This window comes from Podarcis pityusensis, assembly GCF_964106645.2.
Source record: "Podarcis pityusensis genome assembly, chromosome: 13".
Classification (NCBI taxonomy): Eukaryota; Metazoa; Chordata; class Lepidosauria; order Squamata; family Lacertidae; genus Podarcis; species Podarcis pityusensis.
In genome coordinates, this window is record NC_138038.1 from 17,824,580 (window position 1) to 17,850,280 (window position 25,701).

General features: G+C 49.4%; 1 protein-coding gene across 1 annotated transcript; it reads left to right on the forward strand.

Annotated features, from left to right (window-relative positions):
- Window positions 1-5,412: 5,412 nt before the first annotated feature.
- On the forward strand, window positions 5,413-25,237 carry PRRG2 (proline rich and Gla domain 2). The gene is made up of 6 exons (XM_080977096.1): window positions 5,413-5,745; window positions 9,225-9,388; window positions 15,760-15,805; window positions 17,156-17,291; window positions 21,125-21,268; window positions 23,856-25,237. The coding sequence occupies exons 1-6, from the start codon at window positions 5,550-5,552 to the stop codon at window positions 23,884-23,886; spliced, it is 717 nt and encodes a 238-aa protein (XP_080833222.1). The 5' UTR covers window positions 5,413-5,549; the 3' UTR covers window positions 23,887-25,237.
- The last annotated feature ends 464 nt before the right edge of the window (window positions 25,238-25,701 follow it).

Below are 25,701 nucleotides of genomic sequence, written 5' to 3' on the forward strand. Positions count from 1 at the left end.
TTAACAGGAACCGGGAGTAAGCCAGACCCAGTTGGGAATCCAATTTAAAATGGAAAATGATTAAAAAATGAAATATACTCAGAGTCGCAAAGTGATTTCATGCTCTTTATTCAGCTCATAGTGGTGAGGAGGAATGAATAAATGTCCCCTCACAGTATCTGCTTTATATACATTATTTACACAATGGGCTGCACATGATTGGCTAATTCTGGAATTCTACTGTAAGCCAATCAGGTTGTGGATTCACTTCTATCTGGAGCAGGATTGGGTGGTTCCTGCCAACCAATCATACTGCTGCATTGTTCTAGGACCAATCAGACTGCTGCATTCTGAATCCTATTGTTCTAGGACCAATCAGACTGCTGCCTTTTGGATCCTATTGTTCTAGGACCAATCAGACTGCTACAGTTTGGATCCTATTCAACTCAGTACATAACACCCCTCCCCTCTAAGTTCCAGTCCTGCCCGGGAGGTCGCATTCATAGTCCTCAAGGTATGCCGGCGGCCTACGTGTGCGTTGTGGCCTGGGGTGTTCCCTGGTCCGGGCTCCGGGTTCTGGCTCGTGTTCCAAGGATGCTGGCTGTGATGCGGCTGTTTGGTCTGGTGCAACCGGCTCGCTCAGTCGTGGTTCTGGTTCCGGTGTCCTTTCGGCCTCACGGGTCCTCTCTGTATTTACTGATTCTGCCTCTCCTGCTGGCCCCTCCTGCTCTATGGGCCTCACTGCCCCGCTGTTCCCTTGGGACTCCTCTGACCTGTCCTCCTCCTGGTTTTCTCCCGGGAATCGTCGCCGTATCTGGTCGCAGTGGCGGCGCCAGCATTGCCCCCCATCCGTTAGCACCTCGTACGACACGGGGCCAGTGACCCTGGTGATTGTGGCGGGTACCCATGCTGGGCCTGCCCCAAAATTCTTTGCGTACACTGGGTCCTGGGCCTCGAAGGTCCGGGGGTTCCTGCCTTCCCCCACCACTATCTCATCCTGAGCTCTATCGGGGTGAAGGCGGTCCAATCTGATTGCAAGGCGCCGACCCATTAGTAGTTCAGCGGGGCTCCGGCCAGTCGTTGAGCTGGGGGTGCTGTGCTGTGCTAGAAGGAATGTGGCAAGGCGGTACTCCCAGTCCCCTTGCGTCATGCGGCGAAGGGTGTCCTTGGTGGTCCGCACCATGCGTTCTGCTTGGCCATTGGTGGCAGGGTGGAACGGCGCCGAACGGATGTGGCGGATGGCGTTCTGCGCTGTGAAGGTTTGGAATTCTCCTGACGTAAATGCAGTCCCGTTGTCTGAGACGAGAGTGTCAGGGAGCCCGTGGGTTGCAAACAGCCTGCGTAGTACCCGGATGGCTGCGGACGTGGAAGTGGACGGTACCAGTGCGACTTCCAGCCATTTGGTGTAGGAGTCCACCACTATGAAGAATGTTTTCCCCTGAAAGGGGCCAGCGAAATCCACATGCAGGCGTGACCATGGTGCTCGGGCGGACTCCCAGGACTGGACTGGGGCCCTTGGGGGATCTGGGCGGGATTCTTGGCAGGCCTGGCAGTGTTTGACCCAGGCCTCTATCTCTCCATCGATCCCCGGCCACCACACATAACTCCTGGCAAGGGCCTTCATTCTTACTACCCCTGGATGTGTCTCGTGTAGGGCTGTGAGGACCCTTTTGCAGAGGGGCTGGGGAACAACGACTCTGCTTCCCCATAACAGGCACCCCTTGTGGGCCGACAGTTCATGTTTGCGGGTTGTGTAGCCGGCGAATTCTGGCCCGGGGCTGCTGCTGGGCCATCCCCTCCACACCCAGTCCAGGACCCGGGAGATGACCCTATCTTTCTTGGAATGGTGTGCAACTTCTTGTGCCTGAATGGGGCGGTCGGGAAGCAGCTCCAGGCTCATAACCTCTTGTGCAGGTGCTGGGTCAGGGCCTGTTTCCGGTAGTGGTAGCCTGCTGAGGGCGTCCGCATGGCCCATCGCCTTCCCAGGTCGGTGAATCAGTGCATACTGGTAGCTGGCAAGGAAAATTGACCACCTGAGGACGCGAGGAGACAGCACTTGGGGGGTCTGCTTTTCGGGGGCAAACAAGCCAAGCAACGGCTTGTGGTCAGTCACCACGGTGAAGGGCCGCCCGTACAAGAAATCATGGAATTTTTTTACTCCCTTTACGATTGCCAGACCCTCCTTGTCGATTTGCGAGTAGTTCCGCTCGGTTGTGTTGAGTGTCTGGGAAAAGTACGCCACCGGTACCTCTCTTCCATCCGGGAGTTGGTGCCCCAGGACAGCTCCAATGCCATAGGGTGAGGCGTCGCATGCTAGCACCACCGGCAGCCTCTCGTCGAAGTGTGCCAAGACCGAGTTTGAGACAAGCAAGTCCTTGACTGCCTGGAATGCGGCCTCCTGGCGCTGGCCCCACACCCAAGGGGCCCGCTTGTCCAGGAGTCTGTGTAGGGGCTCCGCTACCGCCGCCTTGTGGGGAAGGAAGGAATGGTAAAAGTTCAATAGCCCCAAGAAGGCCTGAAGTTCAGTCTTGCTCTTGGGCGCTGGGGCATCACAAATGGCCCGTACCTTGTCCCCAGTCGGGTGGACCCCTTCTGCGTCCACCATAAATCCCAGAAAGTCCACCTGAGGCACTCCTAGTAGACATTTTCCCCGCTTCACCTTGAGACCCGCCGTCTGGAAACGGTGCAGAACGGTGCGGAGGCGGTCCTCAAACTCCTCTGGTGTGGGGCCGGCAATCAACACATCATCGAAGAAGGGGGTGACGCCAGGAATCCCTTTAAGGAGAGAGTCCATTATATTCTGGAATATGCCTGGTGCCACGCTGACACCGAATTGCAGCCGCTTTACCCTGAACGCTCCTCTGTGCGTCACAATCGTCTGTGCCTCTGCTGTGGCCTCATCTACTGGCAGCTGTTGATATGCTTGGGCCAAGTCCAGCTTGCCAAAAATTTTCGACCCAGCCAGGGTGGCAAGGACATGGCTGACCACTGGCACTGGGTATGCGTGGGCCGTGAGGGCCTTGTTTATGGTACATTTGTAGTCTGCGCAGATGCGGACCGAACCATTAGGCTTGACGGGTGTGACGATTGGGGTTTCCCAGGGAGCATTAGGCACCGGCTCCAGCACTCCTTGCTCTACGAGTCGGTCCAATTCCTCGTCTATACGGGGTTTCAAGGCGAACGGGACCCGGCGGGCCTTGAGCCTGACCGGTCGTACTGCGGGGTCAAGCTGTAGCGCAATGGGGGGGCCCGTATACTGTCCCAATTTCCCATCGAAAACCCCTGGAAATTCCTTGCATATGGCGTCCACGTCCACTTGTAAGCTAGTGTGGTTCACCCCGGTGACAGCTAGCCCCAGTGGTCCAAACCATGCCAATCCCAGTAAGCTAATGTAGGGGCCCTTGACCACAAGCAAGTCCAGTTGCCGCGTCCGCCCTCGGTATTGCACCCTGAAGGTCCCCACCCCCATTGTGGGGACCTTACGTTTCTGGAAGTCCCGGAGGGTGAATGGGGCCGGCCTGAGTTTGGGACCCCCAGTGGGACACAGTTTCCTTAAGGTCCTTGCCGAGATTATGGATAGAGTTGAACCCGTGTCAAGCTCCATGCGGCATGGGGCCCCCTCTATCTGTACCTCTACATAAATTTTCTCTACGTTGGGGTGGGGCAACTGGTATACCTGGAAGTCCGTGAGCTCCGTCGAGTTGCCTTGGTGCGTTGGGCCCCGGGACCTGGGGCTCTTGGATTGGTCATCTGATGCCTGGTGTCGGGTGGGCCGAGCCCGACACACCCGGGCGATGTGTCCCGATTTTCTGCACTGCCTGCACTCTGCGTTGCGGAAACGGCAGGTCCTCCTCTCGTGACTCTCCCCGCAGCTTGCGCAGTTCCCTCCTTCTCGTCGAGGCAGCTGTGGTCTGTGCGCTGCTTGAGTGCGCTGCTGTACTCGGTGCACCTCCTCCCTGTCGGATCCTGAGTCGTCGGTGAGGTCTTCATGGTGGACCCTCGGTTGGGATGGCAGGCTCGGCCGTGCCTCTTGGGTCGACCTCTCGGCAGCTTCTGTTGCCAGGGCCTCCTCCAGAGCGACCTGGAACGTTAGGTCCTTCTTAGCGTAGAGGCGTCGTTGCAGCTTCTCATCCTTCAGGCCACCGACGAGGCGGTCACGAAGCATGTTCTCCAGCTCTGAGAAGTTGCAGAACCGGGCGGCTTGGCGGAGAGAGGTCACAAACCCAGTTATGGTTTCCCCAGGGGCTTGCCGCTTTGCGTAGAAGGCATTTCGACGAGCCACCACTGAGGGCTGCGGCGAAAAGTGCCCCTTCAGATGTTCCATTATTGTTTTGTATGGAACAGTAGCGACGTCTTCAGGCGCAAGGAGAGCCCGGGCGATTTCAAACGTCTCCTCTCCGCAGACGCTGAAGAATATCGCCCTCTTCTTGGCGTCTTCTTCGTCGGTGACCCCTTTGGCTTCTAGGAGGAAGGTGAAACGGGAGGCGTACGCTTCCCAGTCTCCAGATGCTGGGTTGAATGGCGAGAAGCTGCTGTTGGCTGCCATTCTGAGTTCCTTGTGCCCCGGAGCTGAAGCCTGGATACACGGTGCGAGGCAGCGGTGCGGCAGTTGGCGGTGCTGCGGTGCTGTGTGTGGCAGTCAGCTCAGCGGGATCCCATCCTCGTCGCCAGTGAAATATACTCAGAGTCGCAAAGTGATTTCATGCTCTTTATTCAGCTCATAGTGGTGAGGAGGAATGAATAAATGTCCCCTCACAGTATCTGCTTTATATACATTATTTACACAATGGGCTGCACATGATTGGCTAATTCTGGAATTCTACTGTAAGCCAATCAGGTTGTGGATTCACTTCTATCTGGAGCAGGATTGGGTGGTTCCTGCCAACCAATCATACTGCTGCATTGTTCTAGGACCAATCAGACTGCTGCATTCTGAATCCTATTGTTCTAGGACCAATCAGACTGCTGCCTTTTGGATCCTATTGTTCTAGGACCAATCAGACTGCTACAGTTTGGATCCTATTCAACTCAGTACATAACAAAAAATAAAACCAATTACCTGGTTAGGCTCCTCATTGGTAATGCTTTTTTAACCACCTGGCAGATTCCCTCTCCACAGGCCTGGCCCAAGATATTTAGCTGCCTGAGGCGAAGAAGGAACCCCCACTCTCTGTCAAAGTAGACAGTACCCAAGGCCAGATATTTTGGTACCAGAGATAGAAAAACCCCACCTCCCCTCCCTCACTCCCCAGCAGTAAAAACAATAATGAATCAATTTACTAACAGCTTGCTGCCTTTCCATGACACCCCGAAATCAGCTGCCTGAGGCAGTTGCTTCGCCCTGCCTAATTGCTGGAGCGACTCTGTCTCTCCAGCTTTCTTGTTATATTGGGCTCTTATCAAGTTCCCAGCAGTTGTCCCCATGTTATCAGACAGTAGAGCAGCAACTGTTTTCTCTGTGGGGAGGAACCAGTTGTATAATACCAGCAGTGTGTTGTGTCTAATGCCTGTGTTGTTGTTTTTTCTTAAGTGAAGGCTGGCAGATAAGAGAGAGCTACTGTATCACACGAATGGGTGGTGTTATCCCAGAATATATATTGGAAGACTCTCTTGAACCCAGATCTTTGGCACTGTCTCATGTCCTCCTTTCAGGGCGCATCATGTGGAGTCCTCCATGTCTTCTTTTGCTGTTCCAAGCCCTCAGCCACAGCTTTGCCGTTTCGCTCCACAAGCAGCCGGAACACCAGCAGACTCTAGAGGATCAAGGTAAGTTGAGGGTTGCCAGGACTACCTGCATCTGTTTTCAAAAGGAATCGCACTGTGGGATAACGCAGAATCCATCTGCTTTTATTCTGGGAATGATGAATCCACTTTGTCGAGGAGCACATTTCAGGGGCAAAGATGCAACAAGGATTGTGTGTGTGGACTAGGTGGAAAAAACCAAGAACTTGCTTTTCACCGATTGTAAAAGAAAATGTTGTGCGTGCAGAGTCTAAAGGAACAAAGAGCCTGGAGGTCACAGGTGACTTTTTAAGGTTATTTGAAGTGAGGAAAATGCCTACATAAGAGCTGTAAAGTAGAACAAGTTCCCCCTAAATAGGCCTCTCTTAAGCCTTCTTTATTGACGTTTGCACCTTCCTCCCAAGGGATGCGGGTGGCGCTGTGGGTTAAACCACAGAGCCTAGGACTTGCCGATCAGAAGGTTGGCGGTTCGAATCCCCGCGACGGGGTGAGCTCCCGTTGCTTGGTCCCTGCTCCTGCCCACCTAGCAGTTCAAAAGCACATCAAAGTGCAAGTAGATAAATAGGTATCGCTCCGGCGGGAAGGTAAACGGCGTTTCTGTGCACTGCTCTGGTTCGCCAGAAGCGGCATAGTCCTGCTGGCCACATGACCCAGAAGCTGTATGCCGGCTCCCTCGGCCAATAAAACGAGATGAACGCTGCAACCCCAGAGTCGGCCACGACTGGACCTAATGGTCAGGGGTCCCTTTACCTTTACCTTCCTCCTGGCAGCTAGGATATCATGTAAGGATCTTCTCATCCCAGCCACCCATGTCTCCCCACCCCAGAAACTCTATGATTAGGCTTTGGGCTTAGCCAAAGTCCTGCACTGAGCTTCATGGCTGAGTGAGGATTTGAACCCCTTTCTCCAGCACTTTAACCACTGCACACCACCACTAGCTCTCTTACTGTCTTTAAGAAATCTACGTCCAGCCAATGAGAGGTTTGTCCCACTGGCTGTGGTAGCAATGAGAAGCCCAAGCTCCCTGCACTGCCCCTCTCATTCCTAAACAGAGACGTCACAGCAAGCAAATAACCAGCGAGTGCATTGGACCCTTGCGGAACCACATTCCACATTTTCCAATGAATACAATATATGGGGGGGGGAGCATCTCATTTCCTCAAACTGTGTGCAATAAGCTTTTGAGTTCTAACGAAGGGTCATTCAACCAGGAAATGAAGGCATGTGACTGTGAGCAACGAAAAAAGCAACAATGCCTCATGCCTAGTGTCTAAAACAGCTCACCTGGAAAGGTTGGGAAAGTATCAAAGCAAGCAGTGACATTTAAAGAAAGGAGAAGGACCTGATGGGTGCAGCTGTCGGCTCCCAGGCCTTTCTGGACCTCCCAGAAGCCTCTGCTATACCTGCAAAATCCCGTATTTTTCGCTCGATAACACGCACCTGACCATAACACGCACATAGTTTTTAGAGGAGGAAAACAAGGGGGGAAAAAATCTGAATGAAACAGTGGATGTATCATTTTTGTGCTTCATGCTGTGGCCACAGACATGTGATTTGACGGTGAGTTTGGGGTAGCCCAATGCAAAGATCCTGAGGATCCATGTGGATCCGTGCTTTGTAACCACGTTTTAAGTGGGGAGGGAAGAAAAAACACAGAAGGCTCAAGGAGCAGGGGAGGGGTGTGTGGAGAAGCAGCTGGCTAACAATGCAGGAGAGGGGTTTAACGGGAGGGAGGAAAGGAAGGCAAAAGTTTCCTCCCACCACCCCCCAAGCCAGCCCTCTTTCTCTCTCTCTCTCCCACCTGCATGTTTTCTGGCTGCCTGCGAGTCCATAGAACGCTGGACGAAGCAGCAGCACCGGAGCACGGAGAGGAGGAGGTGGTGGCTGTCGGCTGCGCTCCTAGCCGACGGAACCTGAGCTGATGTGCGCAGTGTGACTGGGAAGGAATTAGAAGGAAGGACACGATCCTTTCCTTTCCCCTCTGTTTGCCAGGAGGGCAGGGGATTTCCCTGCTCTTTGTTGCGTTTGAGCAAACACAGCAGCCGAAAACAGGAGAGGGTGGGCAGTAAGACCTTGAGGCAGAATGCAGGAAAGCAGCAACCTCCTCTCTTTAGCCTTCCCTCCTCCGCGCGATCTGATTTTTGCCCCTGTACTCGGGCCAGTCGGCTCCAGGGACCACACATTCGCTCAATAACACGCACAGACATTTCCCCTTACTTTTTAGGAGAAAAAATGTGAGTGTTATAGAGAGAAAAATACGGTAAATGCTGCCATTCTCAGTCCTCTTCATATGCAACGTCCCCTAGAGGGTGGAAAGTGTATGTTAACTGGCTGGGGTTGATGGGAGTTGTCGTCAAAAACATCTGGAGGGCACCATGTTGGCAAAGGCTGGTGTATGTGAAAATAACTGAGGACTTCAGCGTGACACACCCAAGAATCCTGGGAGCTGGTGTTTGCCAAGGGTGCTGAGAGTTGTTAGGAGACCCTAGTTCCCCCTCCCAGAATTCCCTGGGAAGAGGGATTGGCTGTTAAACCACTCTGGGAACTGCAGAGGGGAATGTGAGTCTCCCATACCGTCCAAATTTTTACTACGTAAAATCGGGGTGAGAGCGCGAGATTGCGGCACCCCCAACGGCCACTGAGATCTCATACGCATGTCCCATTTTTCCCGGGGCAACTTGAAAGGCATGGGCTCCTAACAAGTGTGTTTCCTTGACAAATTACAGTCCCTAGAATTCTGTAGGGGAGCAGTCTAGCTTGGAGGGCACAGCACAGGGCAGAGGGCACACAGGGTCAAAGGTTCTCCACTTTGGTGTAGCAACAACTCCCCTTTCTTTGAGAGAACAAATGACCCTTGGTCCTAGGACAGTGGTGGCAAACCTATGGAGCCCTCTCTGTGGGCACGCTCACCGTTGCCCCAGCAGGGCCATAGCTAGGGGGTGAAACAGGTGCTCCAGCGCTGCAGGAGGCTCCTGGCCGCTTCTAGCATGGTCCCAGCGCTGCTAGGGCACCATTTTCGCCCTCGGGGCCACGCTGGGGGGAGGAGGAGAGGAGGGCTCGTGTTGGGAAACTGCTGCTCTGTCCAGGCCTCGACTTTTGATGCGCCAGGGCCTCCCGCCAGTTTGTCGTTCCTTACTCAATAGTAAGCCACCTTGAGTTCAGCAAGGTTAGACAAATTATCAGCATGCGTGCAACAGCAAAAATCACATTACTTGTTCAGAAGCATGCCAAATGCAAACTTTTACCTTTTTAAAAAAAAGTTGTTTGTATCATTGAAAGCTCTGTTATTGTGTTTTTTCTTTTAAGACAAAAGATGTTAATGTATGTTTTTTTCTAAACTAAAACCTCAGTATTCAGTTTAAATTGCCGTGTTGGCACTTTTTGATAAGTGGGTTTTGGGTTGCAGTTTGGGCATTCGGTCTCTAAAATGTTCGCCATCACTGTCCTAGGACATCTTGCCTTCTCTAAACTCCGGGATAATATCTTATGGTTTCTATTCTCAGTGATCCTGGATGACTCTACTGCACATCGATTCCTGAGCCGTAAGCCTCTTTATAACCACTGGGATTTTGAGCTGTTCACGCCAGGCGACTTGCAGCGCGAATGCATAGACGAAATTTGCAACTACGAAGAAATGCGTGAAGTCTTTGAGGACGACTTCCAAACAGCTGAGTATGGGGAAAGCCTTGGGCTTGGGAGCATCATAGCATCTAGCATAGAGATTTTTAAACTGTTCTGCTGCACTTCTAGGTAGTCGCAAAAAACACACCCAGAATTATAGAGGGGGAAATGATTCAGGGCCAACAGGGATAAATGCCAAATTAAAATCTGATGCAGCTGTCTGTACCTGCTGAGTGAAAGGAGAACCTAGCAACACCTGCCTGCTACATAGCAACGTGTCTTCATGACTGCATCAGGGTGACTAGAGTAAAACTGGAGTTTTAATTTGATATCCTTTCTAGCAACCTGCCAAAGGGCTATAATGTCAGGAATGTGGTTAGCAAAGAAGAAGCAAGTCAAAATACAGTAGTTGTCTGCCATCGTACAACAAACGTAAAGGCTTACTAAGGTAGTGGACTGGTTGCAGAGGGGGAGAGAGAGAGCATTCGAAAACCAGGACCTCCGCTTTTCCGGGAAGAGATTAAATAAATTAATAGCAAGAGGGTTGTTGTTTATACAGACATGGGGGTAAAGCCTAATTGCTAAGTTCTCTAGGAAGGAGTTTAATATTGGGGGCAGACCAATTCTGCCCCCCCCCCATGCTAAAAAGGTAAAGGGACCCCTGACCATTAGGTCCAGTCGTGGCCGACTCTGGGGTTGCGGCGCTCATCTCACTTTATTGGCCGAGGGAGCCGGCATAAAGCTTCTGGGTCATGTGGCCAGCATGACTAAGCTGCTTCTGGCGAACCAGAACAGTGCACGGAAACACCGTTTACCTTCCCGCCAGAGCAGTACCTATTTATCTACTTGCACTTTGACGTGCTTTCAAACTGCTAGGTGGGCAGGAGCAGGGACCGAGCAATGGGAGCTCACCCCGTCGCGGGGATTCGAACCGCCGACCTTCTGATCGGCAAGTCCTAGGCTCTGTGGTTTAACCTACAGCGCCACCCGCGTCCCTCCCCCCCATGCTAGGCCCAACATTTTATATTAAAAAAAAAAATAAACCACACTGACTGCACTGCACATTTAAAATATTATTTCCTGCCATCGTCTGTGCACCTAGATTTATGAAGTTGAAAACTGAAAGGGCGGAAGCAGACAAAAAGCAGCTCTGAGTCATGCTTTACCTGCTGTACATTTGGAAACTGAAATTGTGATTGATGTAAACTGAGGATGAGGGAAGTTGTGATTCTGTGTTGCATTCAATGTGTGGTCAGGGTCCTCATACATGAAGAGGGGACAAGATTCCATGCTTCCCTTAGAAGACAATAAAGCCCTGGTGCTTCAGAGCCAAGGAAAACCAGGGAACATTGTTTGTCATGAACTACAGTGCTCCATGTCAGGACTCGTCTAGGGAATTTGGAGCAGGTAGATTCCTAGCATAGTAAAAGAGTCACGTGCAAACAGGCCTCAGGATTCCTATTACAGAGCTATGTCTTGGTCTCTGGATGGTTCAGGGCAGGCAGGGAGTGAAACCAGCAGCAGCCAGAGATGGATTGCTGAAATAAATCCGTGACTAGGCTGGGGCTTGTTTGCATCTCAGTTTCCTGGGGGGAGAGTGATAAGGGCTGCATCAAATTGGGAAATCAGTGTGTGTGAGATCAGTTTAAACACCACCCTATTCTGAACTGTGAAGGTGATTCAAGATGACGTGTGTGTGTGTATTTGTGTGGTTTCTGGGGTATCTTCTCCTTTGTATGTTTAGATTTTGTGTCTCTTCCTATCTTGACAGGCTATGCAGTTTCCAACATTTCCATGTAACTAAACGCAAGAGAAGCCAAAGTAGATTCTCGGCAGAAACTGCCCAATATTATTTCTCCCTTCTCTCTAAATACACTCTCTCCTGTATCCAAGGCCTTTCATCCCTTTCTTTGCCATCCACACCAGGAGATCCTTCTCCTTTCCTCAGTCCCTGTGTTCCCCCACAGTGGAGACTGGTCCATTGCCAACTGCATCCAGGCCTCAGCTTAGATCCCCACCTGCCTGCCTGCTTGCAATCCAGTCCCTGGCTGTCAGTTTTCTCCTCCATCATCTCAGTGTTTCCCTTGCACAGCTCGGCAGGGAGGTGGAAGACGACAAAAATGAGAAATAGTTGGCTCTCAGTGGCTCTAGCGCCACCTAGAGTTGGCCTCCCTGCCTTCAGACCCACCAGTCCTAAATAGGCACCAGCCGCCACTGTTCCCCCAAGCTTATGCCCTCTGCTCTCATTGGTTGAGAGCATTTCTCTAGTAAGTGCATCCCTTTAGTCTGGTGATGAGGACTTCGTGGTCCTCCAGAGATTGGGCTGCATTTGCCATGATCCCTGACCATTGGTCATGCCGGCTGGGGCTGATGAGAGTTGCAATCTGACAACATCTGGAGGGCCACAGGTTCCCAGTCCTTCTTTGCACCAGTCCCCTTAAATCCCCAAATACTGAATTGAATGTATGAATGCTCCAACACATGCCACAGTGGCAGGTCGCCAGCGCTTGAACTGGCTCAGTTAATACAGTGGTACCTCGGGTTACATACGCTTCAGGTTACATACGCTTCAGGTTACACACTCTGCTAACCCAGAAATACTGCTTCAGGTTAAGAACTTTGCTTCAGGATGAGAACAGAAATTGTGCTCCGGCGGCACGGCGGTAGCAGGAGGCCCCATTAGTTAAAGTGGTGCTTCAGGTTAAGAACAGTTTCAGGTTAAGTACGGACCTCCGGAACGAATTAAGTACTTAACCCAAGGTACCACTGTACTTAGAATTTGTTTTCTGGGTTTCTGTGTGGAAGCATTTGCAGGACCAGAATTAATTGGGGAAACTGCTATTTATAAAGATAACGTGTGCACCCTTGTGCACTTTTTCAAGTTTTTTTGCTGGTGCTGCGAGGGCATAGACACAGACAATAGAACTGGCTTATTCGCGCCTTATCTTTGTGTCAGCTAGCATTATCTCGAGGAAGCGCTGTGTTGTTTTCTCTGTAGCATTCATGTTTATTGACATCTTACATCTTTATTTCACACCAGCCCGTTCTTAAACGCAGAGTACTACTTCATGGTAATCGAGATTCAGAACCCTTGTAGCCCAAGGTGATTTGTTTGTAGTTTAGAAACCAGAAGAACCGCAAATAACGTGTAACCTTCCTTTACTGTAGTCAAGAGGTTAGTTATCGCAGTATTCGCCCTTGATAGTGGAAGACCTAAACAGCCCTAGAGGGGCGAGTCTGTTGCAGCAATTGAGGCGGTGGTTTCCTGTCCCGCTGCAGGTGCTAATTAGCTGAGCAATGCTAAGTTGATTGTGTTAATCGACAATTACTGCTGTTGTAAATGGCGGCTGAACTGGTTTCGCTTATATTTCAGCTTTAATTGAATTGTCACAGTCTGCACCTTCTGCATTTCATTACCATTTGCCTCTACTGTCTATGTCTCTCCCCGCCCCCCTTTTAAACCTGTGTATTTTTGTCTGCCACCAAAGCTCATGCCACAATAAACCGGTCAGTTTTAACACCACTTCCCATACAACGCTAGGGATATGTAAGCTCTTTCATGCTTCCCCCTCCTTTGCTTTTTTAAAAAATGGATGTGCTCAGGGGTTGTTGTCATCGCCCACCGTTTTGAAATATTGGGCCTTTCTGTAATTGCCATTTATAGTGGAATAGTCATTGTTTGCTCTGATGTTTTGAAGAGTGCGTTTGTTTGCGGCACCCGACTTTGTTCCTCATGGTACAGTGGTACCTCGGGTTAAGTACTTAATTCATTCCGGAGGTCCGTTCTTAACCTGAAACTGTTCTTAACCTGAAGCACCACTTTAGCTAATGGGGCCTCCTGCTGCTGCCAAGCCTCCGGAGCACAATTTCTGTTCTCATCCTGAAGCAAAGTTCTTAACCCGAGGTAATATTTCTGGGTTAGCAGAGTCTGTAACCTGAAGTGTCTGTAACCTGAAACATCTGTAACCCGAGGTACCACTGTATAGCGCTAAAAGAGGAAGTGGGAAAGTGTTGTTCTTCGAACTTCCTCCTCCAGCTCTCAGTACTTTTCAAGAAAGGGGTGGAAAGTAGCTATCTTTACCACCTGATGATGAAGGGGACAGTGAGTGGAGGGGAGGTACAGGGGCTTTGTGGGCTCTGGGTGTGGCATTGCGCCCACAGGCACCATGTTGACAACTTCAGCATTGAATTCTGCAGAAGGGTGAATGCCAGGAGGTGCCACTTTCCCCAGCGCTGCACCTTGGCAGGAGAAGCTGTTCCTGCTTTAATCCTTCTCCAGCATATAAGACACAGCTGCCAACTGCCCTATCCCTTACTAATGTGACAAATCTCCCAAGTAATTGCAAGCAGAGGTTTGGGCTGTGCAGTTTTGCATGTCCGTAGGATTGCATGGCACAGTTTCTTATGTGCTCGCAGCCAGTTCAGAATTTGGACTGGTTTCAGCTCCTGACTCAAAGAGAGGCAACGCCTTTTGTATTAAAATTAACTTGTTGCATAGGGGTAGATACACAGTTTAAAAGATTTACGGTTCCTTCAGCTAAACAGATCTACCGAGATTTGACTTCTGAGGACGGGGGTTAAGTTAGCCTGTTGTTTGCGGCCAAGAATGCCAAGAGTCCTGTGGCAAAGATTAATTTAGTGCAAAAGGAACTTTTGTTAGCTGATTTCGTGAATCTGAGGGATTTGAGGTTGTCTCCCCCCGCCTTTTTTAAAGGACTTTCTTTTGCGATAGACTGATGCCCTCTAGAGTGCGTATTGCAAACAACAAGTGTGGAAATAAGGCAGCATTGCTGGAGAAGCAGTCTTAGGCTGTGTGCACACCAGGGTGTCATTGCACATGTGGGCGGCACAGATGCCATGTTTCTGTGTGTGCTTCAGTCCACACCCAAGCCGGTTCCATTTAAACCTTGACTAGCAGGCAGTGGGGATGCAGCTGGCACTGTGGGTTAAACCACAGAGCCTAGGGCTTGCCGATCAGAAGGTTGGCGGTTCGAATCCCCGCCACGGGGTGCGCTCCCGTTGCTCGGTCCCAGCTCCTGCCAACCTAGCAGTTCGAAAGCACGTCAAAGTGCAAGTAGATAAATAGGTATCGCTCTGGCGGGAAGGTACACGGCGTTTCCGTGTGCTGCTCTGGTTCGCCAGAAGTGGCTTAGTCATGCTGGCCACATGACCTGGAAGCTGTACGCCGGCTCCCTCAGCCAATAAAGCGAGATGATCGCCGCAACCCCAGAGTCGTCCGTGACTGGACCTAACGGTCAGGGGTCCCTTTACCTTTGGCAGGCAATAACTGATTGAGTGTATTCGCTCTGTTCATTATGGAAACCTGAAGTCTGTTGTTGGCATGTGCACGAGTATTTGCTTAGCTGTAAGTGCATGCACCTGTAAGGGGGGGGGAATTCATTTTGCGGTGGAACGGTGAAATAGTGAACTATACCCAAAGCCAAAGTGTCAAGCACGTTTCACAATGGGCAAAATGGCCATTTATTTACTTAGTCAGAAAGGCATGTTTTCCAATTTACCAGATTCGTGCAAAACAACACTTTCAAAAATAAGTACGTGTTTGTGAGTCGCACCTGGCCTTGCCAGGTAAGGAGCCAGCAGCCCACCAAGAAGGTCCTCACCAGGGCAAAAAATGGCCCCTCCCGCAGCTACACTTCCCAGAATTCCCTGGGGAGAGGAACTGGTTGTAAAATCACTCTGGGGGTTGTAGCTGTGTAAGGGGAATAGGCGTTTCCAAAAACGCTCAGCACCCTTAACAAACTACAATTCCCAGAATCCTTGGGGGGAAGCCATGAAAGTTTAAAGTGGCGTGATATTGCTTTAAATGTATAGTGCAGATAGCATCCAGTGGTTACCACCACCAGAACTCAGGACGTGGATTTCAAAATGGCGGGAAGGCTGTTACCATATTTTTCGCCCTATAGGACGCGCTTTTTCCCCTCCAAAAATGAAGGGGAAATGTGTGTGCGTCCTATGGGGCGAATGCAGGCTTTCGCTGAAGCCTGGAGAGCGAGAGGGATCAGGGCACTGCAGGCTTCAGGAAGCTACCCGCAAGCCTGGGGAGCCCGCGGCAGTTCCCGCTGGGCTCCCCAGGCTTGCGGACAGCAGCCTGCAGCCCGAAACCCGGGGAGCACAGTGGAGCACGCCCTGGGCTTCGGGCAGCTCTCCGCAAGCCTGGGGAGACCGCGGGAGTTCCCGCAGGGCTCCCCAGGCTTGCAGATAGCAGCCTGTTCTGGGGTCGGGGGAAGCTCGGGCTTCCCCCTCCCCAGCCCCGTGCCTGGGGGGGAAATAATTTTCCCCCTTTATTTCCCCCCCCCAAACTAGGTGGGCCCTATGGGCCGGTGCACCCTATAGGGCGAAAAATACGGTATTTGCTATCATGCCATGTTAACCTCCCTTTTTTTGTTCTCTCTTCAGAAAATGTTTTGGGATATCTATGAACACAACGGGAAAGGAGGCGCAAGTGAGTAAGGGTAGAAAATGGCAGTGGGAAATTCCCAGGCATCCCTCTTATATTGTGAGTCAGCTAATGACAGAAGGAAACAAACTCCTGTTCGGTTTCCCAGAGGCTCATCCTTGAGGAGCAAAGAGGCCACAAACACCCACGCGCCCAATTTATTTTGCCCAATGTGGGGCTCGAACCCACAACCCTGAGATTAAAAGTCTCATGCTCTACCGACTGAGCTATCCCAGGCCAAATTTCAGTAGGGGAAAGCAAGAGCAGACTTTGGCACTTGCGCCAGGGGCTTACTCTGAGCTGAGGGGTGTCAACAGGGTTTTTAAGGCCCAGTACACTCTGTGGATTGGGCCCTCTGCAAAATAAGTTGGTGGGCTCTCATCGCCACTGTGCTTTGCAGCACCCCCAGCTATCCTACAAGGAAAATACAAAGCATGTTATACTTCATTTTAAAAGGGGGATCAAAAGGGTCTAGTGAACATTTGGTTCTTGGTGTGTCCAAGGTTTCCTCTTGTTGCTGCTTTATTTTTCTAGCTGTTTCTAGTTCACATTCTGTTCCTTACAGTTAACCTTATTTTACAATAGTTTTTTGAACTTTTTATCCTTAAGCATCAGCTCTCCACCTGCCAAATCCTGAATGTACAATATTTTACCATTTGCAATTTCCAGTCCCTTTTTCCTTAAAAAAACAAACAAACAACTGTTTAGGGGTACTCTCATTTTGACTCAAGAAAAATCACCATTTTATAGTTCAAATCAGGGAAAATAAATGCAGTAAATGGACAAAAGTACAAAGATTCACAAAATGTTCAGGGGTCTGCATACCCCCAGAAAAAAAGCACTGGCAATATCTACAAGTGAGTGCAAGGAATTTATTTTAGAAATGATTATTGCTGCTTTATTGTGGATTTGATAATTTGTGATTATCAAATCCACAATAAATCAGCAATAATCATTTCTAAAACAAATTCCTTTCCTTCCTCCTACATGTGTGAAAAAGCCCAATAGTTCACTTTTACTAGGTGTTTTCCCTTTTCTTATCTGCACAGTCCACTCTGCCAAAGATCCTCCCCAGAACTCTTATTAAATTCCCAGCCGAAACATCTCCTGTTGTTGTCCCTTCTAAAATAGGAATTCCAAGGACGACCTTCTGCCTCAGTGTTTTCCCACGGCCGCTTCACAAGCAGCCCATAATAGCAAGGGAGGGCAGATTGTACTTCCTGGAGAAAAGGCAACTTTGATATCTCTGAAGCCCCTCTGAATCAGGGTGGCAGTGCTCACAACAGGGCTCCTATTAGAGCAATTTGCGGAGGCGGACACCAGATATCTCTACTAATCTTCCCTCAATCTCTCCAGCTTCCACAGTAAGACCTGGTGTTGACGTGGCTGGCCTGGTGGCTGGCCTCGTAGGAGCGTTGGTGTCTGCAGTCATGCTTGTGATTGTGGGCATGTATTACATCAAATACTGGAGGAAGCAGAGGAGCCGTTCCAGGTACGGATCAGGGTCCAAGTACAGGTGCTCTGGGGGGCATGCATGCATGGGAATGAGAAGCAGTTCCAGGCAGCTTTCAAAATCAGGAGGTCCTAGTCAGGGTCAGCATGAACGATGCAGGGCTCCATTGTCAGGGAAGTTAACTCTTTATTCAAGGAGGTAAAGGTAAAGGGACCCCTGACCATTAGGTCCAGTCGTGACCGACTCTGGGGTTGTGGCGCTCATCTCGCTTTATTGGCCGAGGGAGCCGGCATACAGCTTCCGGGTCATGTGGCCAGCATGACTAAGCCGCTTCTGGCGAACCAGAGCAGCGCACGGAAACGCCGTTTACCTTCCCTTCCGGAGCGGCACCTATTTATCTACTTGCACTTTGACGTGCTTTCTAACTGCTAGGTTGGCAGGAGCAGGGACCAAGCAACGGGAGCTCACCCCGTGGCGGGGATTCGAACCGCCAACCTTCTGATCGGCAAGTCCTAGGCTTTGTGGTTTAACCCACAGCGCCACCCGCGTCCCTCCTTTATTCAAGGAAACAGCATACAAATCAGCAACAGTTCCCAGTAGGTCTTGCCCCTGGGGAGCAGTTGCCAGGACTGAAGGTCCCTGCCTTCTGCCCCTTCTAAGGCTCCTCCTCTCCTGGATGTTTCCCAAGCAGTCTCAAACGGTGTCTGTGTACCTGTGGTCTCTGTTCTTCTCTCCTTATTATCCTGCACGTTCTTGGAGACCACAGTGGAGGAGAGCTTGTTGCAACAATAATATAATAATAATTTACTATTTATACCCTGCCCATCTGGCTGAGTTTCCCCAGCCACTCTGGGCGGCTCCCAATCGAGTTAAAAACAATTCAGTATTAAATATTAAAAACTTCCCTAAACAGGGCTGCCTTCAGATGTCTTTTAAAGATGGGATAGCTGCTTATTTCCTTGACATCTGATGGGAGGACGTTCCACAGGGCGGGCGCCACTACCGAGAAGGCCCTCTGTCTGGTTCCCTGTAACCTCACTTCTCGCAATGAGGGAACCACCAGAAGGCCCTCGGAGCTGGATCTCAGTGTCTGGGCTGAACGATGGGGGTGGAGTGGGAGACTCCCTAGATTCTTCAGCAGCCTGACCTCCCTCTTCTGCTTCAGCCTCAGAGTCCGAACTGTTCCCTGACACAGGTTCTTTCTGCTCCCAAACCCTCTTGTCCCTTCAGCATCCAGCCCCTCCTCACAATCTTCTCCCTCTGACCTCTCTTCAAGTGTCCCACCACCAATCCCCTGGCTTTGAGCCTTCCTCCTCTGGAGTTTCCCTTGGGGGGTGTTATGTACTGAGTTGAATAGGATCCAAAAATGCAGCAGTCTGATTCTGAGTATATTTCGGGGGGGGGGGTTCCCTGCTGGTGCCTCCCATCACTCCTCTTCAGCCAGCCAGCCCCTGACAGTCCTTGAGTGGATCTCCCACAGTTGATCACACTCCAGTCGGTGCCCTCGACATTGGGGTCCCAGCTCCAGGAGGTACAGTTGTACCTTGGAAGTCAAATGGAATCCGTTCCGGAAGTCCGTTCGACTTCCAAAATGTTCAGGAACCAAAGCGTGGCTTCTGGTTGGCTGCAGGAAGCTCCTGCAGCCAATCAGAAGCCACGGAAGCCCCATCAGACATTCAGATTCCAAAGAACGTTCACAAACCGGAACACCCACTTGCGGGCTTACGGCGTTCGGGAGCCAACATGTCCAAGAACCAAGGCGTTTGGGATCCAAGGTACGACTGTATAAGCCTCGTAGCAAAACATTCGCCAACAAGGGCAGGATTGCAAGTGCCATGGAATCCAAACAAGCCAAGGTCAAGCGGAGAAAATCAGCCTAGGTCTAGAGCCCAAGGTCAAATAACAGCCCAAAGTCAATATCACAAGCAGGTCAGGCAAACTACTGGTACCTGCACAAGGATGCAGAGACTTGTATAGTTTGCAGCTAGCAGAGGCTTCCCAGACCACAACCCTGCCCTGCCACCCTAGGCTCCTTTGGGAAGAAGGATGGGATATAAATTCAGCGGCCAGGTTGCTCACCGGAGCAAGACAGTTTGAGCATATTACACCCGTCCTGTTTCGACTGCACTGGCTACTAATTAGTTTCTGGGCCCAATTCAAAGTGCTGGTTTTGACCTATAAAGCCTTAAATGGCTCAGGACCGCAATACCTCAAGGACCGCCTCTTTCCGTATAAAACTACCCAGACCCTGACCCTGAGATCATCTTCTGTGACCCTCCTTCATGTGCTTCCTCGAGAGGTCCGGAAGGTGGCAACACAAGAACATGGCTTCTCTGCAGTGGCTCCCCATCTGTGGAATGCTCTCCCCAGGGAAGTTTGCCTGGCGCCTTCATTATACACCTTTAGGCGCCAGGAAAAACGTTCCTTTTTAACCAGGCCTTTGGCTGATCAGATTTACATCCTAGGCCCTTTTTTTAAAATGTGGGTTTTTTGGGGGGGAGGGGTTATTAGCTTGTTTTTATTTTTATTTTGGATTTTGTGGTTTTATATTTTGATTTTATTCTATAAACTGCCCTGAGACCTGCGGGTATAGGGCGGTATTAAATAAATAATATAAATAAAATTGATATACCGTATTTTTTGCTCTATAAGACTCACTTTTTCCCTTCTAAAAAGTAAGGGGAATGTTTGTCCGTCTTATGGAGCGAATGCAGGCTGCGCAGCTATCCCGGAAGCCAGAACAGCAAGAGGGATCGCTGCTTTCACTGCGCAGCAATCCCTCTTGCTGTTCTGGCTTCTGAGATTCAGAATATTTTTTTTCTTGTTTTCCTCCACCAAAAACTAGGTGCGTCTTGTGGTCTGGTGCGTCTTATAGAGTGAAAAATACAGTAAATAGAATTAATTCCATCTGGTTTGCTGGCTGAGACTCTACCTGCCTGCCCACTGTCTCCAGGGTGGTGCATGCTCTGGTTATCTCCCTCTTAGATTATTGCAATGCACTTTATGTGGGGCTACCTTTGAATGTGACTCAGAAACTACAACTAATCCAGAATGCAGCTGCCAGATTGGTGAATGCGTGCAGCTGCCAGGACCATATAACACTGGACTTTAGATCTTTATTGGCTCCCAGTACATTTCCGAGCACAATTCAAAGTGTTGGTGCTGACCTTTAAAGCCCTAAACGGCTTCGGCCCTGTATACCTGAAGGAGCGTCTCCACCCCCATCGTTCAGCCCAGACATTGAGATCCAGCTCCAAGGGTCTTTTGGCGGTCCCCTCATTGCGATAAGTAAGTTACAGGGAACCAGGCAGAAGGCCTTCTCTGTAGTGGAATGCCCTCCTGCCAGATGTCAAAGAGGTAACGAATTAGATGACCTTCTGTAGATGTCTGAAGGCAGCCCCATATTAGGAAGTTTTTAATGTGTGATGTTCTGTTGTGTCTTTGTATATTTTGTTGAAAGGTGCCCAGAGGGGCTGGGGCAACCCAGTCAGATGGGCGAGGTACAAAAATTATTATTATTATTATTATTATTATTATTATTATTATTATTATTTATTATTAAAATAAATGCTGCAGCTGCTGGTAGTTGAGGCATTTTAAGGATTGCTTACCAACAACCATTGGTTGACGGATGTTGGAATCACGTATCACCTGGAAGGCTGGCAGTCCACCATCTCCATCCTAGATCATTCTTTCTGTAATTCTTGGGCTTAAGAAAGTATTTATTTCCTAAGCAGTACATGAGAAGCCCTTCTGAAGTCAAGTGTGTTTTTTATGATGATATAACTAAGATTGTCAGCAAGCAACCAGAGTCCATAGGAGTGCTTTGTGACATGCTCTCACCATTCTGACTCATCTCCTTCCCTCATCAGGACTCAAAGCGACCTGTATCCTGCGGTGCCCCTTGCCACCTTTGTTGAGGCGCCAAAGCCAGAGTCAGCACCGGGACTTCCATCCTATGAGCAAGTGCTGGAAACTTCAGGTGTGCACGATGCACCTCCTCCACCTTACAACAGGTACAAGAGTTTTTGAGATCTTACTCCGAGCCCAAGCTGCATCCAGAGTCTGTGTCAAGTGTGCAAGACAGAAAGCTGAAATGGTCCGTCCAGCTCAGCATTGTTTACACCAGCTTTTCTCAACCTTAGGTCCCCAGAGGTTGTCGGACTACAGCTCCCATCATCCCTAGCTAGCAGGACACGGGTCAGGGATGGTGGGAGTTGTAGTCCAACAACCTCTGGGGGACCCAAGGTTGAGAGATGCTGGTCTACATTGACTGGTAGTGGCTCTCCAGGATTTTCAGACAGGGATTCTCTCCCAGCCCTCCCTAGTGATTGAACGTGGGACCTTCTACATTCCAAGCAGGTGCTCTCCCACCGAGCTATGGCCCTCTTCTAGCTTGTTTGGCGGAAGTGGCTGGAGAATTGGATTTGGGTCTTAACGCTCATCACGAATGGGCTGGGTCAGTGGGAAACAAACCCGTCTGTCCAGACCACATAGAGGAAGGGCAGAAGATTCCACATCTCGGCTGCAGCTTTGCAGCAGCATTAAACTACCCAGTGAAGATAAAAATGGGCTAGCTCCGTGTGCACTGCCCTGAGCTCCTTGCAGGAAGGGTGGGAAACTAATGTGACATGACGGCAACTGACAGAATGCTACTATGCTAGGCAGTTACTGCAGCATGGAGCGGCTTCACGAAATGTAACTTTCTCTGTTGGCTCTGGCTGGGCTTAGCTAAAACCCAGGGACTATCCTGCTGTTTCTAATTTATCTTTATTTTAGAGTATTTTTGTTACTGTGAACAACTTAACGGCTGTGTGTACAGTGGTACCTCGGGTTACAGACGCTTCGGGTTACAAACTCCGCTAACCAGGAAGTGGTTGCTCCAGGTTAAGAACTTTGCCCCAGGATAAGAATGGAAATCGCGCACCAGCAGGAGGCCCCATTAGCGAAAGCATGCCTCAGGTTAAGAACCGTTTCAGGTTAAGAACGGCCCTCCGGAACGAATTAAGTTCTTAACGCGAGGTACCACTGTATGTTTATGAACCGGTAAAAGTGCAGCGCAGAAGGCAGCAATCCATTTCCTCCTGTCCCTGCTCAGCCCGGCCCTGATCCAAGCAGTGCTTTCCATGCATTCCCCTCTCCTCCTAAGTAGCCTCACAGGCAGCTGGGAATTCAGTTTGTATTTATACGTGAATTTGCCCAGCTCACACTTTCTGAAATATTAGGGTAAGGATTTGCTGAACCAACAAACTGAACTGGAATACAAAAAAAGGAGGTATGAGGAGGTCCAGGAAACAAGCTAAGGAAAAATAAGCAAAAGAAAATCTGAGTGTTTTTAATCATTTTTATTTTGTATTTTTTTTCCCCATTTTTTATTGTAATGTTTTAAAAACCCTAATAAATATCTTATATAAAAAAAAATGAAATACATTGGACTCTCAGGTTGCGAACGTGATCCATGTGGGATGCACGTCCGCAACCTGCAACGTCCGCAACCCGCAGCGTCGCATCTGCGTGCGCACGGGTTGCGATTCGGTGCATGCGCAAAGCATGGTTTAGCGCTTCTGCGCATGCGTGACTGCCGAAACCCGAAAAAACGCAACCTGAAGTGTCTGTAACCCAAGGTATGACTGTAAATTTATTTTATTTTATTGCATTAGCCGTGTGGCCATAGCATGATATACATTAAAATAACAACATAAAATGGGGGTGGGGAAGTAAAGGTAGATATCGTCCTGGGCAAATACTTTAAAAAAAATATTAAACTGTAATATATGAATCAAAACACAGCTAGGCTTCAAAATTTGCACACCCCCAAATTTTGCAATGCAGTTCTCCAGCCAAGGAATGGGTCCAAAATGCATATACTGGGGTAACTTTGCATTAAAATGCATACGCTCATGAAAATAGCTTGCAAAAAAACCCCAAATGCATCCTATAAGGGAAGACTGCTTTGCAAAAATGAGTATGTAAAAAAAAACTGCACCCGAAGATGTGTTTTTGGAGAAATTCACACGAAAATGCCGCTTTATTTTCATGACTTGTGGTTTTTTTAAAAAACAAAATCACAAAGTTATATGGAAATGTGGAGAAATGAACTGGATTAGAAAACAGGAATTGACACACTCGCCAGTCTCTGCTCTGAAGTTTTTGCCTGGCTCACCATTTCTTGTGTACTAGGCCAAGAGAGAGAAAGGTCAGTTTTCCTTGTTATTAATAAAGAAAAGGGGGGGGGGTGTTTGTCCTGAATATATGATGCAACCTTGCATGAATGTTTTAAGCAAATTAGCATCACCTACTACTGTCATTGTACAGTGGTACCTCAGGTTACATACGCTTCAGGTTACACACCCCGCTAACCTAGAAATAGTGCTTCATGTTAAGAACTTAGCTTCAGGGTAAGAACAGAAATCGGGCTCCGGTGGCGCGGCGGCAGCAGGAGGCCCCATTAGCTAAAGTGGTGCTTCAGGTTAAGAACAGTTTCAGGTTAAGTACGGACCTCCAGAACGAATTAAGTAGGTACTTAACCCAAGATACCACTGTATGGCTTCTTGCTCACTGTTAAGAATCTCTATTTTTCTTTTTCTCCACTCCCCACCCCAGGAATAGCACCAACACTGCCCCACCAACCTGAGCTGTCAACAGCAAGATCACCACTCTTGGAAGAAAGTGTACCCCCCTCCCCGCCAATTTATGTGCAGAAAAAAACACGGTGAATTCACCTGCAGCATACCTGGGGGGGGGGACGACACATACACAAATATGGTGTGGACCACTGAATTATGTATATTGCATATATGTGTGTACTATGTACAGAGAGAAAAAGTGTGCGTGTGTGTGAAGACAGAAAGCTGCCTTATATTGTTTGAGGAATAAGAATCTGAAATGTGAATAATACGGCTGTTCTTCGCTACTCTGGCATAAAAATGAATCACCAACTTTACAGCTCCGAATCCAGCATTTGCGCAGGTTTCTGACACAAATCCCTCTCTCCTGCCCACCACCTGTGTCATGTGAACAAGCCTTGTTATAGCTGTGTCTTTATTCTGTCATGGCTTGCATGCGCTAGCTAGAGTTTGACAGAGGGTGGATGGGATACCTGCTTGTTTTCATGCCCGATAAAATAATTCTCAGAGTATGCTTGAACAATAACTCTTAGGGCCTTTAGGGTGTGTTCAAGAGCACTATTAAGATGCAGAAGGGAAGAGGAGTGTATAACATCTGCCCTTGTGGTTGGTTTGTGGTATGAAGTCTCTCCATCAGTATAAGTAGTGGTAGCTCGGCCTTCTGCCCCTGCATCCTCAATGGAGCAATGCCTGATCTAGAGAACATCCCGTCCATATCTAACAATGACATAGGGCACACAGGAAGCAGCCATGTATCGGGTCAGTATTTTCTAACCTAGTGTTTTCTGCTGTGATTGGCAGTTGCTTTCCAGGGCTTCAAGCAGGAGGGCTTTTTTGCAATGCAAGCTGAACACCCCCGCCCCCACATATATTTAGAGAAGTGTGAAAAAAATTAAGGAATGAGGAAGAAATACAGTGGGCAGGCGGGTTAGAGGCAGATGCAAAGGTGTTTAAAAGGGAAGGGGAGACATAGGTTGGTGAGAATATACAGACCAGCTGTAGAAAGCAAATACACCTCTATGGTGATGTAAGGAGGAGCAAATTATGTTTACATGCACTGCCTGCAGCTGTAGTCAGACAAATTTGTGTGGATGTCCAGGAAGGGAAGATTATCATCCAGTAAAATGGGCACAAGGTGTTTGCATGCACATATGCTAAACTCATATCTATCCATCCCTTTCCACTCACGTGTCCTGAAGTGTTGCTTGCTTGACCCTGAGCACAGTATAACACACCTTTATACTTCTGTGAGAGAAGATAGCGCTGCTGTGTGGACAAGAATGTACCAAAATAACTTGAGCCATCTGTGAATCTTTTATTGTGGCATTTGTAGAAAATAAAATTTGAACTATTCTGTCATTGTCCTTCTTGTCTGAATAGCTCTTGGGTCTGGGCTTGGCACAGGCAGTTTTCGCTTACTCTCGGGAAGAAACTAGCCATAGGATACCAGGTTGTCCAGGACTTGCCAGCTGAGACATTGCTCTAGCACAGGAGTTCTCAAATGGTACTCTTTGGATCACCAATGGTCTGTAAGCTTCATTCGGGTGGTCCACAGAAGGCCGCTCCACCCATGAGGCAAGGTGAGGCAACCGCCTCAGGCAGCAGGATCCACAGAGCCGGCAGATCCTGACGTGGATCTTTATTCCTCCCTCCTTTGTTTGTGTTGTAGACCTTCACTCACCCATTCTTCCCTGGTGAGGGAGGGAGGAATTTTGTGATTCACCTCCAATGCCAAAATCTCTTGGGCCCTGGGTCTGCATTAAACATACTGATCTTTAAAATTGTGTTCTTAGTGTATTATACTGTTCTATGAAATGCAAACT

What these genes read in the sequence shown, in the direction of transcription:
- PRRG2 (XM_080977096.1), top strand. Translation starts at nt 5,550, where the DNA reads ATGGGTGGTGTTATCCCAGAATATATATTGGAAGACTCTCTTGAACCC. An exon ending in CAACGGGAAAGGAGGCGCAA is followed by an intron (nt 15,806 to 17,155) that starts GTGAGTAAGGGT and finishes CAATCTCTCCAG; the next exon opens with CTTCCACAGTAAGACCTGGT. An exon ending in CCTCCTCCACCTTACAACAG is followed by an intron (nt 21,269 to 23,855) that starts GTACAAGAGTTT and finishes TCCCCACCCCAG; the next exon opens with GAATAGCACCAACACTGCCC.